We start from the raw sequence: 14,383 nt of genomic DNA, 5'->3' as shown, positions 1-14,383 counted from the left end.
AGGACATCGGTACAGGGAGAAAGTTTCTGAACAGAACACCAATAGTGTATGCTCTAAGAGCAAGAATTGACAAATGGGACCTCATAAAATTATATAAGATTTCTAAGTTAACTCCATCTGAGACTAAAATTTGTTCTTTAATTTATTATTTAATTTAGTATAATATCATAAAATATAACCTCCATGACTTCTGTTTCCATAAATTGAATGATTAATTATTACATCTATTTTAAATAATTCAGTTGTTAATACACGTGTCATGAGGAAACAGCATATTTGTAAGAGTACACATGGTGCTCTTGGTCTGGAAAGCTGCAGAAGTCTCTAAAACTCCATCTATTTTGGATTTATTCATATGTTTGGTGGATGGAGCAAAGCTCAAAACTGTAAGCTCCAACAACTTTTATATTTTCTCCAACAGTGCATATATCCCAGAAAAGTCTTCCAAGAAGTATAAAAATTACAATGTGACTATATTCTATTTTTCTTCTAGTGAATGATTACAGTGGGTATACTTAAAAAAATATGTCCCACCAATATCCTTACATGAATAAAAATGTTTGCATATTACAAATAAAATAAACAAATTATTCCCAAGAACCCACATACTTTGCAACTGCGCAACTTGTTATAAATAAAAGTATGAGTAAGCAAGGTAATTTTCTCAGCCAGTTTCTCTTACTAGCAGGCTGCCATTTGTGGTTGTAAAAAATGAGTCAATGATTCTATTATCTTAAAAAGCAATCTTATAAAATGTTTAAAAGAATCACAAACCTAAACTTTTATATAAAAAAAATCAGCCATTTCTACTTTAAATCCTCAGGATGAAATCTGTACATTAATATGGTTTATTAAATCATATCAAAAAGCTAAGGGCAAAAATGTGTTCAAGAAATTAATCATCACCTTGCTCACAAGTTTAGCTTTAGCAAGAGAGGAACATTAACTAGTGCTGGTTGGGCTGCCATTGTCTTTTCGTGACCTCAAACTATTAAGAGTATGTGACCTCCAAATTGTTCTTCTTTATCAGATTTTTATTTTTTATATTAAATCCATTAGCAAAAGGATATGAAACTAACTTCGCTATCAATCTATTTCTCCAGATTCTTTCTAAGGGTAGTAGTCATTGCTAATAATCTACATCTCTAAGTTCGTTCTGAGTATAGTGGAAGAGTCATTATTCTGTTCCAGCCACAATGCTAGAAAAAGATCAAGCACTAATGCTGTGAGTGTCAATAATACTCTCTGGTAAGGGGCTAGAAGACCCTTTAGAGTTTCCATATAACTAATAATTTTGAGGAGTGTGGTGACCATGAAGGCAACAAGCAGAGTGGTGTTCCATAACAGCAAGAAATTCACACATCATGTTATTCCTCAGGACTTGGCCTCTCTGAGGCAGACTCATCAGAACTGCGCAAACTGATGGGCCACATTCCATTAGTTCTAAAGCTGTCTTGGTATTCCTCTAACACGATTCCCAACAATAAACATTTAGTTTCATTCTTCCCCATGTATACATCTCATTTTCCCAAGATTTGTTCAAGATTCTGTATTTTCTCCTGTAGGTAGTTTTGGAATCTCTGGTGAAAAACATGTCACTCTCATTGTGTAGAGTTAAATAAAGTCCTTCTACTCTATTTTAGTAATTTACTTGTAGGTATACAGGTACACCAGCACCATTTTGTTTTGATAACCATGACTCTGGAATATCACTTGGGATCAGAAATAATATTTCAATCAGAGTGTTTAATTTTGGTTCAAGAATACTTTGATTATTTCTGTGCTTTCAAAGTGTTCTTATTGAGGATTTTTCAATATATCTAGTTATTTCTTGGATTATGGCATTCTAATATTGTTTTTAGTTTTATGATGGGATACTGTCTTCTGGAGTTATGTTGTTGGTAAGATTTCAAAAAAATAATTCTAAGCTTATTTGTCATAATTCAGTCTCCCAGTGATGGACACTAGACTGGTAATATTCTGATATTCCTGGTGTGAGAAGAATGGAATCAATGGAAGAGGCAGTTCTGTGACAAGATCTGGTAACTTGTGCTCATGGCTTGATAAGCAGGGTGCATTGAGAAATGATGCAGCCAGTGTCTAACAAAATCCTGTATGTGGTCAAAACTCCTCGGTTAGAGTGCCATGGGAGAAACATGCAAAACTGCAGGGGACAGATCTCTTACTATTCTGGCCATGTGAACTGGAACCTGGCAGAGTCTGTTACTGATTAAGTACCACTTAAAGATATCTAGTATATTTGACAATATTATACATTCTGAAATTGCCTACAGGGGTATTCTAAAGAGTTCTCATTACATAAATGAACATAAAATATGCGACTTATAAATGGTAAAAAACAAAACAACAAAAATACAGATATTCATCATCTTTATTATGGAGAGTCTTTCTTAGAGTACATACAAATTAAAAGATTATTCTTCATCTTACTTATTTTCATAATTATACTTTAATAAAGGTGTAAATAATCTAGAAGAAATAAAAATTCAAATAAGGAAAAAGAACAAAATTGTGACAGGTAATGTCAGAAATCAATGAAACATAAAATAGACTAATACAATTGATGAATAATGTATCAGGGCAGAGACAGAAATAAATGTGCTGTGTTTATGTGTGTATGTGTGTATATGTTTATTATGAAAAATTGACTTAAAATAGGCATACATGAAGGCTATTAATCAGAAATTTAGCAGGATATGCAGGTTGGATGCTTAGGGAATCACTGAGATAGTTGGAACTAATGAGCTCCAAAGATATCTATGCTATAGTAGTACTTCACAAATAGCTTGTTATTAGATTTAACAATTATATAGAGTAATGATTACTGATAAGTGGAAGTTAAATCTTTAAAGTATTTTCATTTCATTTGATAAAAAGTGAATTAGTTGAATTATTATTCAAACAAGAATAAAATCAAATAATTAGACAATGATATATCAGTGATATTAATAACATTAAACACAGTAACAAAATATGAATTAATGATTCTATATTTATCAGCTTTGAAAATATTGATGCACTTCCCAAAAATTATACCTATCCCTTAGAAATTAGAAATTAGTGTGAGGCAAAAATCCATTTCTCATATTTCTATTCATTGTTGTATTTGAAATCTTAGACAATATAAAAATCAAAAAAGACACAAGTGTTAAAATTGTAGAACTCTTTAAATTGGTAGATGGTAAATAGTTGATTAGACAATAATAAAGACTTGAGACAGCAATTACTAGACACAATAAATTCAGAGAGATTGCAGATGATGACAATTTAAAATTTTATGTATCTCTATCTTAGCAGTAGATTTGCAGAAATGAAATGAGTAATACTTTTTATAACATCAAGATTTCAGAATCATCTTTAACAGAATTATGGCATGAAAATTATTTAACACTACAGAGAGCATTAAGGAAAGTATCATAAAAACAGAAAAAATACAATTTCATATATTATAACGCTCAGTAGAAGATTAGAAGTTTGAGAGCCAGGCAGTGGTGGCGCATGCCTGTAATCCCAGCACTTGGGAGGCAGAGACAGGTGGATTTCTGAGTTTGAGGCTAGCATGGTATAAAGAGTAAGTTCCAGGATAGCCAGAGCTACACAGAGAAACCCTGTCTCAAAAAGCCAACCAACCAACCAACCAACCAAACAAACAAACAGACAAAAAGTTTGAGTAAGCAGACTTCATTCTTCATGTCCTAGATTTAGTCCTCTCTGGTTTGTTGTATGTTGGCTTGATGCCATGTTTTGTCTTTTTTGGAGCTTCTCTGTGCCTTGATTTTCAGCATTAAATTCCATTAAGAATTTATCTATGAGATAAAATGTTATGAACATTACTTTTCTGTGTAATCTTGGTCGTTTGATTCCCTTCTCTCCATCCTTCTCCTCCTGATCCCCAAGCCCCCATTCTCTTATTATTTATATGCTGCTATATCTGTCTGTCTACATTTGCCATAAGTACACACTTCTTTGTTACTCAAATTTGTCGATTGCCTTGCAGTTTTGTGAAAACTGTCTTGCTTAAACCAGGCCTTTGACAAAACTCACTGAGTTTGATGTTTCTTTTGGCTTCCAAATTGTACCGGTTCCTCCTACTCACCTTTCTTTCCTTGAATCCAATCAATGTTCTAAATAATTTGTCCAATTTGCTCTTGCATTATTTCATTTCTTATTTTTTCAATCTATAAGATAGTTTTGCTCGTTTTTGTTCTGTCTCTTTCCTGTAGAATGTCATTAGCCAGATAATCTTTATTAATTACTTATTATACTTTTTTTTTGTTTTATTCCAGACAGGATCTCTCCGTATAGCCTTGGCTGTTCTGGAACTCGCTCTGAAGACCAAGCTGGCCTTGAAATCAGAAATCCACCTTCCTCTGCCTCCCAAGGGTTGGGATTACAGGTATGCGCCACCACTGCCTGGCTTATTAATTGCTTATTATTAATTCATTCATACTTTACTTTCCCCATATGATATTATGATCTATATCTTCAAGTTGTTTGTTTTGCCAATTTATGTAAATTTATAGCAAACCTCTTACCGACTAATTATAGCTTACTAGGTTCATTCAAAGAGAAACTATGGTAGTTTTATTTTAGTGTTCATCTTGTGGATGCTTCTATATACTTATGATTCCATTTGTTATAGTCATTACTGTCACTGGACCATATCTTTGAACCTCATAGAGTCCATTTCATATTGCTGGCAGGTTATTATACTTTTATTAGTCTTTTTATTTTTGGCTTCATCATAATAGAAATTGTTGAGGTGACTGTTAAAGGTGACTGTAAAAAGATTGTGTAGCTATGCATCATTCTTCTTTCACTACAGCTTTGCACTCTAGTTGTATTATTAAATATTGATATCTTACAGATAAGGTAAATCTGTAAGATATCAATATTTAATTTAAGACACCTTAAAGGCCAGAAATTATATTTAGATGAAATTTTAGCTTGCATATATTTTATCATGAAGCAATTTGACAATATTTCATGTACATATGGTTTCATCTTATGTAAACACTGTAAATTTAAAACTTTTGCTAATATTTTATTAGGTTGTTGATTTGTGAAAGGTACTTATATTATGTAAAATAACTATTGTTATTATTTGTTAGTTATTACTCCATGAGTGATATTAACTGTCTCATTTACCTTCTTTTTAAATAGTCTAATAGGACATTAAAATTAATTTTATTAAGACATTTAATACATTGTGTATTCTAAAAATATTAGTTCATGTTTTGAAATATTTGTACAGTTTTTAAGTTGATTCACATCTTCAGTTCATTTAGAAATTGTTCTCTAGTATAATGAATAGGTCAAAGAATAGCTCAAATCCCTTCTTTTCCCAAGTATCCTATTGATTCTACCACTTTATTAATAACTCTTTTATCACTGATTAGAGACTATCTGTTCATATGTTTTAGTGGCCTCATAGTTATTTTGTTTCTCTTGAGTAGGCACAATTTTGACCCTTTTATTTTCTGAATTTCCATTTCTATTCATTCATTCAGATTATAATTATTCAGCTATGTTGATTCTTAGTCAGAGCTGTGATGTTCAACTTTAGCCTTTATAAAAGTCAATTAATAGAAAGGTGAAAATTTGCCAGAATAACTGTTAACATTTAAAACATATAGTCCCTCCTTTACTTCTCTCCTGATATTTAGAATTCCTTACTATGATGGCAGAATATGTGTACATTACACAAATATATGTTTGACATTCTTGCTTATAAAGGTATTGCTATCACATTGCATATAATTGAAGATATTTCCAATTGTAACTATAATGCCCTCAATGGCCATCTACTAAGATTGAAATATGTCATGTTCCTGATCTATGTTCTGAAAAATTAATGCATAAAAACTTTTGATTATGCTAACATAGAGGATTAGCATGGCTATTATAATACCATCTAATATTCACTGCGTAGTGACTATGTAACAGTTTTATATCTTCTTACATATCTCTTCCAATTTATTACTTCTTATAATAGTCATAGGAAATATATATCATAATCTCTTTTGTATTAATATGACATCCAAACTTTATAAAGATAAATAAGTACCCATAATCATATGTAGCAAACTTTAAGTGGAATTGAACTCAGCATTTTTTAACTTGAAAATTCTTACAATGAAAAGTGATAGATGAATGTAAGTCATGTGCTTTGTGTCAACATAAGTGGCTGGAGTACCCTCATTTTTTTCACCATTTTAAAACTAAATTCAGTCTCCACATTACACTTGAAAATGTACGATTAGACTATGGTTTATTACAGTAGTAGGAGACAAATGATATATCGTTACCAGTTAGAAATATTTTTCGTAAATTTCTGTAATTAAGATTTTAACTCATATCATCGAGTACATTTTCTTAATTTAGTTAAGTAGTAATTCTTTCATTATGCTTCTATGAAAAGGAACAAAATAAAGTTTTGTTTAATATAAAATAGTCCAGGTTGTATCTTTTATTATCTCAAACACAAAAGAATCCAGAAAGTCTCAGTTATACACAAAGAATACCATGATAATACTTTTAATTGGTTTAAAAACTAGTGAAAAGATATTTTGAATTAATGTTATTAAATTTGAACCTATATAAAAACTTATACATTCACATAGAATAAGTTGTGTAAATGTTACAACCTTCTTAAACAATTACGAAGTGAGGTAAAATTAGACTTTACAATTGACATAAGTTCTGCTGAATAATGTATTAACACGCTTTACTCATTATCGCCATCTTATCACTACAGGAGATCTAGGACTTCACACAAAAGTTTAAATTCCATTGTCTCAGGCGTCTCATGGCAGTTTTCATCTCTGTGTTCCTCAGTGTGTATATAATGGGGTTCAAGAGAGGAGTGACCACAGAATAAAACACAGCAAGGAATTTATCTAATGACTTGATGGGAAAGGGCCAGGCATAAATGAAGATGCAAGGTCCAAAAAACAGAAGAACTACTGTGATATGAGCAGTCAGTGTAGACAGAGCCTTAGATGACCTATCAGAGGGTCGGCGCTGGATGGTTATTAGAATAATACCATAGGAGATGATTAACAAAACAAAAGAGCACACGCTGAGCACACCACTGTTGGCAATGACCATAATGTCTAACCTATAAGTGTCTGCACAGGCAAGTTTGATTTCTCTTGGAAGGTCACAATAAAAACTGTCAACCTTATTGGGACCACAAAAGGGCAAGTTCACTGCAAAGGCCAATTGGCTCACTGAGTGTAGGAAGCCAATTCCCCATGCAGTAGCCACAATAGCAACACATATGTTGCCATGCATAATTATAGTATAGCTTAGTGGCTTACAAATTGCTACATATCTATCAAAGGCCATGGCTACAAGGGTCACCATCTCACTCCCCCCAAAAAAGTGAAGGAGGAATATTTGTGTAAAGCAGCCCTTGACAGAGATGACTTTTTGTTTGTAGAAAAAATCAGCAATAGTCTTTGGCGCTGTGACAGAGGACACACACAAATCTATGAATGAGAGGTTGGCCAACAGGAAGTACATAGGGGAGTGGAGGTGGGAGTCATTGGTAACAGTCACGACAATAAGAAGGTTTCCAAACACAATTCCTGCATAGAAAACAAAAAAGAATGCAAACAGAAAGATCTGAAGTCCCCGAGAATTGGAGAGTCCAATTAAAACAAATTCAGTCACCACAGAATGATTTGTTTCCCATGTTGATTCATTCCAGAAGAGAGTCTCTGTACTTGCCTTGGAGAAGACAATGAAAAAAATCAGTGTTGTTATATCCAAATTCTTATACCTGTTCACTTATTAAGGTCTTGCTATGATCTATTGCTTAAAAATTCCCAAACTAAAAATCAAAACTTTTAATTAAAACTATACTGGTTTTGCTTTACTTGATGTCCAAGCCTCCTGTGTATCCATGGTAGTAGACTCCTTCCTATCAAGATGGTACTATCTGTGCTTTCCCTCTCTGGACTCTCATCCTAGACATATTTTCTTTACCTCTGAATGTTAAACACAAAACAAAGCAACCAAATAAACTGTGATGAATAAAACATTCCTTACATTGTTTTATGTGAAAGTCTTCAAGAAAAAAGAATATTTACTAATATGAAATTAAAGGTGAAAAACAAAAAGGACAGAAATAAGTGAACATACAGGATTTAAAATGACAAGGTCACACAGTGGAAATTTATTTCATAGAGACAGATTTGATGAGTAATGTCTTTTAGGAAATATAGAAAATTATATTTCTTTAATCTTGGGATAATGTTGTTATTTATTATTAGTGATTCATTCAATCAAACATATTGTGCTTAGAAATCATAATTATCTCTACACTAGTCCAGAACTGTTTCATTACACTTGCCCAGTTAAATTTCAAATTATTGTGTAAAAATTTCCTTGAAAATTTATTGGTTCTATTTTTTCAAAATAAAGACAGATCTCATCATAAAATAATTCATATAATTTTTTTGGTTTGTGCCTTCTTAATCAAGTATAAATATAATTATCCAAAACTGATAATAGTCAAAAAGAGGATTTCTGTTGTGAGATACATTATGGTTTGTCTAGTTCATGAAAGCTTTTCTTCAGAATCATAGTATGCAAATGAAAGATATTTTAAGTGTTCATTTGTTTCAAATTTTTCAAACATTTTGAGAATGGAAAAGAAGGTAGGGAAGGAAATATTCCAGGTTGTTTCTCAATGAGAAATATGCCAAGGATGATGGTTCCAGAGTTCTCACCTGCTGAATATCAAAATCTCTCAGAGTAGAAAATAAGAATTTAAGAATTATATTTATAGAAAAAAACAAAGAAATTCTGGGTTCACTATGGGTCAGATCTGTAGAATTATATTTCTACACTTGATCTTAGCCAAAATGCTGAGAAGTGATCAGAATTATATTTCTAAGAGGAAAATGACAACATGGACTCCTCATCGATGGTCTTTTTTTTACAAACAGACCTTTTTTGGAAATGTCTAGAAAATATGTAGGAAGTTTTAGGAGAATGTAATGATGCATTCAAATTTAAAGAGTCCTTTTGCATCTCTTTTAGAAATCTATTCTTTTCTCATATATTATATGCTGAACACAGCTTCTCCCTCACAGTCTGCCCTCTACCCAAAATCCTCTCCTCCTTTTTTACTTTAAGAAAATGGCAGACCTAACAATATATCAATAAAACATGTCATACCATGTTGCAATAATACTAAGCACAGCTCCTCATCTTAAGGCTGGGTGTACTGCTTTTACTATAATATCCACAGGCTAACCATGATTAAAGAGAAACTATTCACAATATATAACCTTTGAGTTGAATCATTATAATGTTGTGCTTTTCATAATCATGTCTTACCTTGGTTTTTTCTAAAAGGAAAACATCTTTGGACTCATGGGGATGAGATTTTCAGAATCAGGGCTTTGGAATTAGGCAGTAATCCACTACTTGATTTTGGGTGAACTAAGAAAATTCCTGTGCCTTCATTTTTCTGTTTTCAAATGGTATAATCCAATTAATATTCTCAGGATTTCCATAGTTGTAAACTATATTTGTGACTTCTATGTTAAAGAAATGTTCAAAACTATTTTCCCTTGCATTAATTAGAATAATGGTATGGAACAAGAAAATACTAGGATATTGTTTTGTTTTGTAAGAAGAACCCAATAGAACCACATCATAGAGGGGAAAGAATGTTAAATCAGTAAATTTAGGCATAGAAGTTAATAATTATTGCACTAGAACACTGATAATAAGGGTTTTCTTTTTTAATATTAGCATGTTAACATTTCTAAATATACAAGCAATAGTATTTTTATTTGTTTTCTTAAAGAAAAAAAATTATTTCTGCAGAGTGAGTTTCTACTCATAGAAGCATTAAACTACCAATGAAATTATAACCCATAGTTGCTTCTACTGATTGTCAATTTTGTTATTCTTACCTCTTTCATAACTTGAGAGATAGTAGTAATCTCAACAGACAGAATAGTACAGAGTCCCTCCTAAACACACCTTAAAGCATTCATATTTCTGGGAGATTGGCTTTTATATGAATTGTACTCTTGAGCAAACTGCTTGGCTAATGATAAGCATTTATGAAGTAACCATAAGCCCATGGAGGATCCAGAAACAACCTGAGGCTTAAGGGCAGACTGATTCAGTGTCATAGGTTTTCCCTTGACCTTTGGGAGAAGCATGGTATATTCCTGAGTAAAGGGACATTGTTGCAGTTTCTTGGATCACTGGATAATTTTACCATCTCAATCTGAGAGTGATTGCAAAACAAATTCGCATTGTAAACAAATATTACAAAATTAGCATCTATACAAATAAATAAGGCAGTGAATGATAATATTTCAATTTTATAAAGACAATTCAAAGACATTGATAGTCAGTATGTGAAGAACATATCAAAAAATCCCTGACTAATTTAAAAATATCAATTCATATGAGTTTGGATTTTTAAGCTTTACTTACCATGAACATATGTAAATGAGCTGAGATAAACAGCTAGGTTTATCTAAATCACATCTAAGAAGCAAGAAACATGAAACTTGATACATCAAGGCTTGTCTCAAGTTGTGCTTTTTTGACCACTATGTGTTTTGGGTTTCTTCTGAAGGATTCAAACACATTTTTCTTCCCAAGCACCACAGCTGGAGAGCTGGCACATTTACTAAGTTTTTCAGATCTTGGCGGTACAATTTTAGACATTAAGTCTTCTGAAATACTTTAACTTGTACTTGTCTTTTTTATGTTAATCATAAACTTCTTTGAGGAAGATTACCAGGGAAACAAAGTCATGTGATTATATAAAAGGTACATACAGAGATATTACATGATGAAAGTATACTAAGTCTATGTCAAAAATGAAAGTATACATTATCATTGAAAAGTAGGTAAGAAAAGAACACAAAAATCTTATTAGTGATGATTATCCTACTTATATGTTTTAAACCAAAATTATTGGTTTAGATAAACCTATATTTTATCCATTGGATCCATACAATTTCCATAAGAAATATATATTAATAACTAATGTTCTCATCTGCATATAGGTGCTGATAAAGGTTCATTGCATACATATGTGCACATTAATTTATACAAACAAAAAGTGTGAAAGTTTGTGTAATAATTGCTGATTATAATAACTTACATGTATACAAATACTTCAATACAATACAAAAATTTAAAACAAATAATATTTAGTTATGTTGATTGGAAAACATATAACACTTTTATTTTGTAACCAGCAGAAGTTATTTTATCTCCATATTAATTGGAACTCTTTGGCAGGTGCATTCCAAAGTTTATAAACCCAATGAAATGATGTTTTTATTTTAATTGTTAATATTGATAGTTTATCACATTTTCTGTGTTTTCATTAATAAGATTTACTATGTAAATTGCCTAGAGCTTAAAACCTGTCTACTTAGCCTTCTGATGGCCAGTCTCATATCTTTATTCCTTAAAGTATAGATAGCAGGATTTAAGATAGGAGTGAGAGCAAAGTCAACAATAGCAAAGAAATTATCAAGCGATTTAGTCGGAAAAGGCCATACATAGAGAAACATGCATGGTATGAAAAACAAAACCACTACAGCGATGTGAGCTGACAAGGTGAAAAATGCTTTGGATAAATCCGTTGAAGAATGTTGTCGTACAGTGACCAGGATAAAAATGTATGATGTAATCAAGAAGAAGAATGTACACATAGAAATAAAGCCACTGTTGGCAGAGACCACAAATTCCAGTTTATAAGTGTCCATGCATGCAAGTTTAATGACCCTTGGAAAATCACAATAAAAGCTTCCTACATTATAGGGAGCACAGAAGGGTAAATTTATGACAAACAGAAACTGAGACACTGCATGAATCATCCCTATGACCCAAGCAGCTATTACCAAACTTATACATTTTTTTGGATTCATGATCATAAGGTAGTGAAGAGGCTTGCAGATTGCTGTATATCTGTCATATGCCATGACTATGAGCAGTACCATCTCAACTCCACCCATCACATGAATGAAGAACATTTGTATCATGCAGTTGTGGAAAGAAATGACTTTACAACCAGTAAAAAGATCAGATATTGTCCTAGGAATTGCTGTAGATGAAAGGCCCAAGTCAATGAGTGAAAGGTTGGCCAGTAGAATATACATGGGGAAGTGTAAGTGAGAATCCACAATCACTATGAACACAATGAAGAGGTTTCCAAAAAGAATTCCCACATAAAATAAGGAGAAGAAGAGGCCAAAGAAAAGCTGTGTTCCAAATGATTGTGCAAGTCCCAGCAAAACAAATTCAGGAACAATAGAAGCATTCACTTCGTCCATTGCATCAGAAAGTTGGGAAAATACATGAAAATCCTGAAAGACAAGATGAATTATTTTAAGGCATCATAGTAAGATTAAATGTTAGTAATTTAAGATCAGTCACTGTATCAGAGATATTGCTTAAGAGTAGATCATTTGCTTATCAAACAATTTCTATTAGCAATAAGTATTTTTAATTGGTGTAGACTACTTACAAAATGTGAGGAACCCAGTGTACATGAGATTTATGGAATATGAAAAGAGCTATACTCACAAAGATATACTACATTAAATTATAGCAATTGATAAAACATAACCTTCTGAGACAATTTATGTAGTAGGATAAAATGAACTAAATTCAAGGACTTTGGATGAAATAAAAAGAGATATTGGGAATAATACTAAAAGACTCTGTAAGGACATTCACATTTTTTTTTCAAAACCTAAGATTATTTTAAAGCTGCCATTTAAAAATAATAAAATTAAGTGAATATCAGGCATTAGAATGGAACGCAAGTCAACATACTTAACTTATTTCTTACCTATGCCAGCTGAAAAAAATGACTCAAAGATAAAATGTGTTACTAGTATGTATGGGCTTTGATTCTCTGTACCCAATGAAAGAAAAAATGGAAAGAGAAAGAAAGGAAGAAAGAGAAATAAAGAAAGGAAGAAAGGAAGGAATAAAGAAATTGTTTCTTACACATGATTGTCTTATCTTGTGCTTGTATTTCAATGTTTAGAGAGAATAAAGCTGATATCTTTATAATATTAAAATGATTAAAATATACATGATTGGATACTAAAAATCCATCAGGCAAAGTGAACAATGATATAGAGAACTTGTAATGTAACTGTGTATCTATGTGTGTGTGTGTGTGTTTTAGAAATCAACAAAATATAAGAAAATATTACTCTCATGTTAAATAAGAAAATGTACAATTATAATTAGTAAAATATATTAGTATTACCAAATCAGAGGGAACAATACTGCCCCGTACAAAGCAGGTAGCAAAAGCTTAATGAAATGCGTTTATTTACAATTCACAAGAGGGAAGGTATTTTAACCCTTAAATAATATATCAAGAATTTTAACTCCATACCTTGTTGTGTAGTACTTCTCTGAAATACTAACTGTAAACTCTCCAGTCACAAACACTCAGAACACTTTATTGACAGTTCTAAGTAAGGCTTTAAGGCAGTTTTAATGAGAGCCACTAGGCATAAATACATCAAATATACAAAGTTGGCTATAATGATGAAATAAAGCTTGATGATGGACTTTACAAAAGCATTACCATAGCCCATCATTTCCAGTTACAATGATAGCATTCCAGGTTTCAGGGTTTCTAATTCTATTTTTAGATTTAAGTAATCTTTCGATTCACCCACTATATTCATATCTATTTTCCCCTCAAATATCAAATTATCTAGGGATCTAAAGAGTTGACAGGTTTATCGAAGCTTTTTGAAAACTAGGATTCACCTATAACTGATGAAATAAAGAATGTTATTGATTCTATTGCACGTTTTTATGTCACAAATAATATTATCTAAGGACAAAATACAATTAAATCAGTAAAGGGCTTTGTTTAATTTTCTTGGATAATGCAGGATATTAGATCACACTGTGAACCTGGAGATTGTGCTGTTTACTGGAAAAACCTGTTTGTAGTGGTGGTGTGACTCAGCTTTAGCCACATATTTAATCCCTCTGGATGGAATACAGACGGAACTCCCTTAGTGCAGACTTAGAATCCCAAACAATGAAGGTAAAGTTAGTTTGTAGAAGGAAGTATCCATTTGAAAGTGATGTCTAATTGAGTGGCAGACATAATAGTGAATCAGAGAAAGGTTTGACAAAATAAGATATGCCCAACTCTTATGAGAACAGAGAGAAAAGAGAGGCTACTTAGGAGAGAGCATTACAGAGAGAGAAGAGAGGGCAGTTTTTACCAGATAGCTGGACAGAGAGAGGTTGCAGAGAGAGAATAAGCAGGACACAGGTGAAGACAGAATGAGCCAGAGAATGAAAAAGAGTAGGAGGACTAGAA

At 32.1% G+C, this 14,383-nt stretch overlaps 2 protein-coding genes across 2 annotated transcripts; both read right to left on the bottom strand.

Moving 5' to 3' along the window:
• Positions 1-6,783: 6,783 nt before the first annotated feature.
• On the bottom strand, positions 6,784-10,211 carry LOC127684879 (olfactory receptor 4F17-like). Its single transcript, XM_052181668.1, has 3 exons — positions 10,027-10,211; positions 9,574-9,607; positions 6,784-7,755 (listed from the first exon to the last, which is right to left on the bottom strand). Exons 1-3 carry the CDS (start codon positions 10,209-10,211, stop codon positions 6,784-6,786), a joined length of 1,191 nt encoding a protein of 396 aa, XP_052037628.1.
• A 1,200-nt stretch (positions 10,212-11,411) lies between these two features.
• LOC127684498 (olfactory receptor 4F6-like) lies at positions 11,412-12,350 on the bottom strand. Its single transcript, XM_052181413.1, has one exon. It carries the CDS (start codon positions 12,348-12,350, stop codon positions 11,412-11,414), a length of 939 nt encoding a protein of 312 aa, XP_052037373.1.
• Between the last annotated feature and the right edge of the window lie 2,033 nt (positions 12,351-14,383).

Source organism: Apodemus sylvaticus, chromosome 5, assembly GCF_947179515.1.
Source record: "Apodemus sylvaticus chromosome 5, mApoSyl1.1, whole genome shotgun sequence".
Lineage (NCBI taxonomy): Eukaryota > Metazoa > Chordata > Mammalia > Rodentia > Muridae > Apodemus > Apodemus sylvaticus.
The sequence above is the reverse complement of the archived record's forward strand: the minus strand, read 5'-3'. Positions and strand labels throughout refer to the sequence as shown.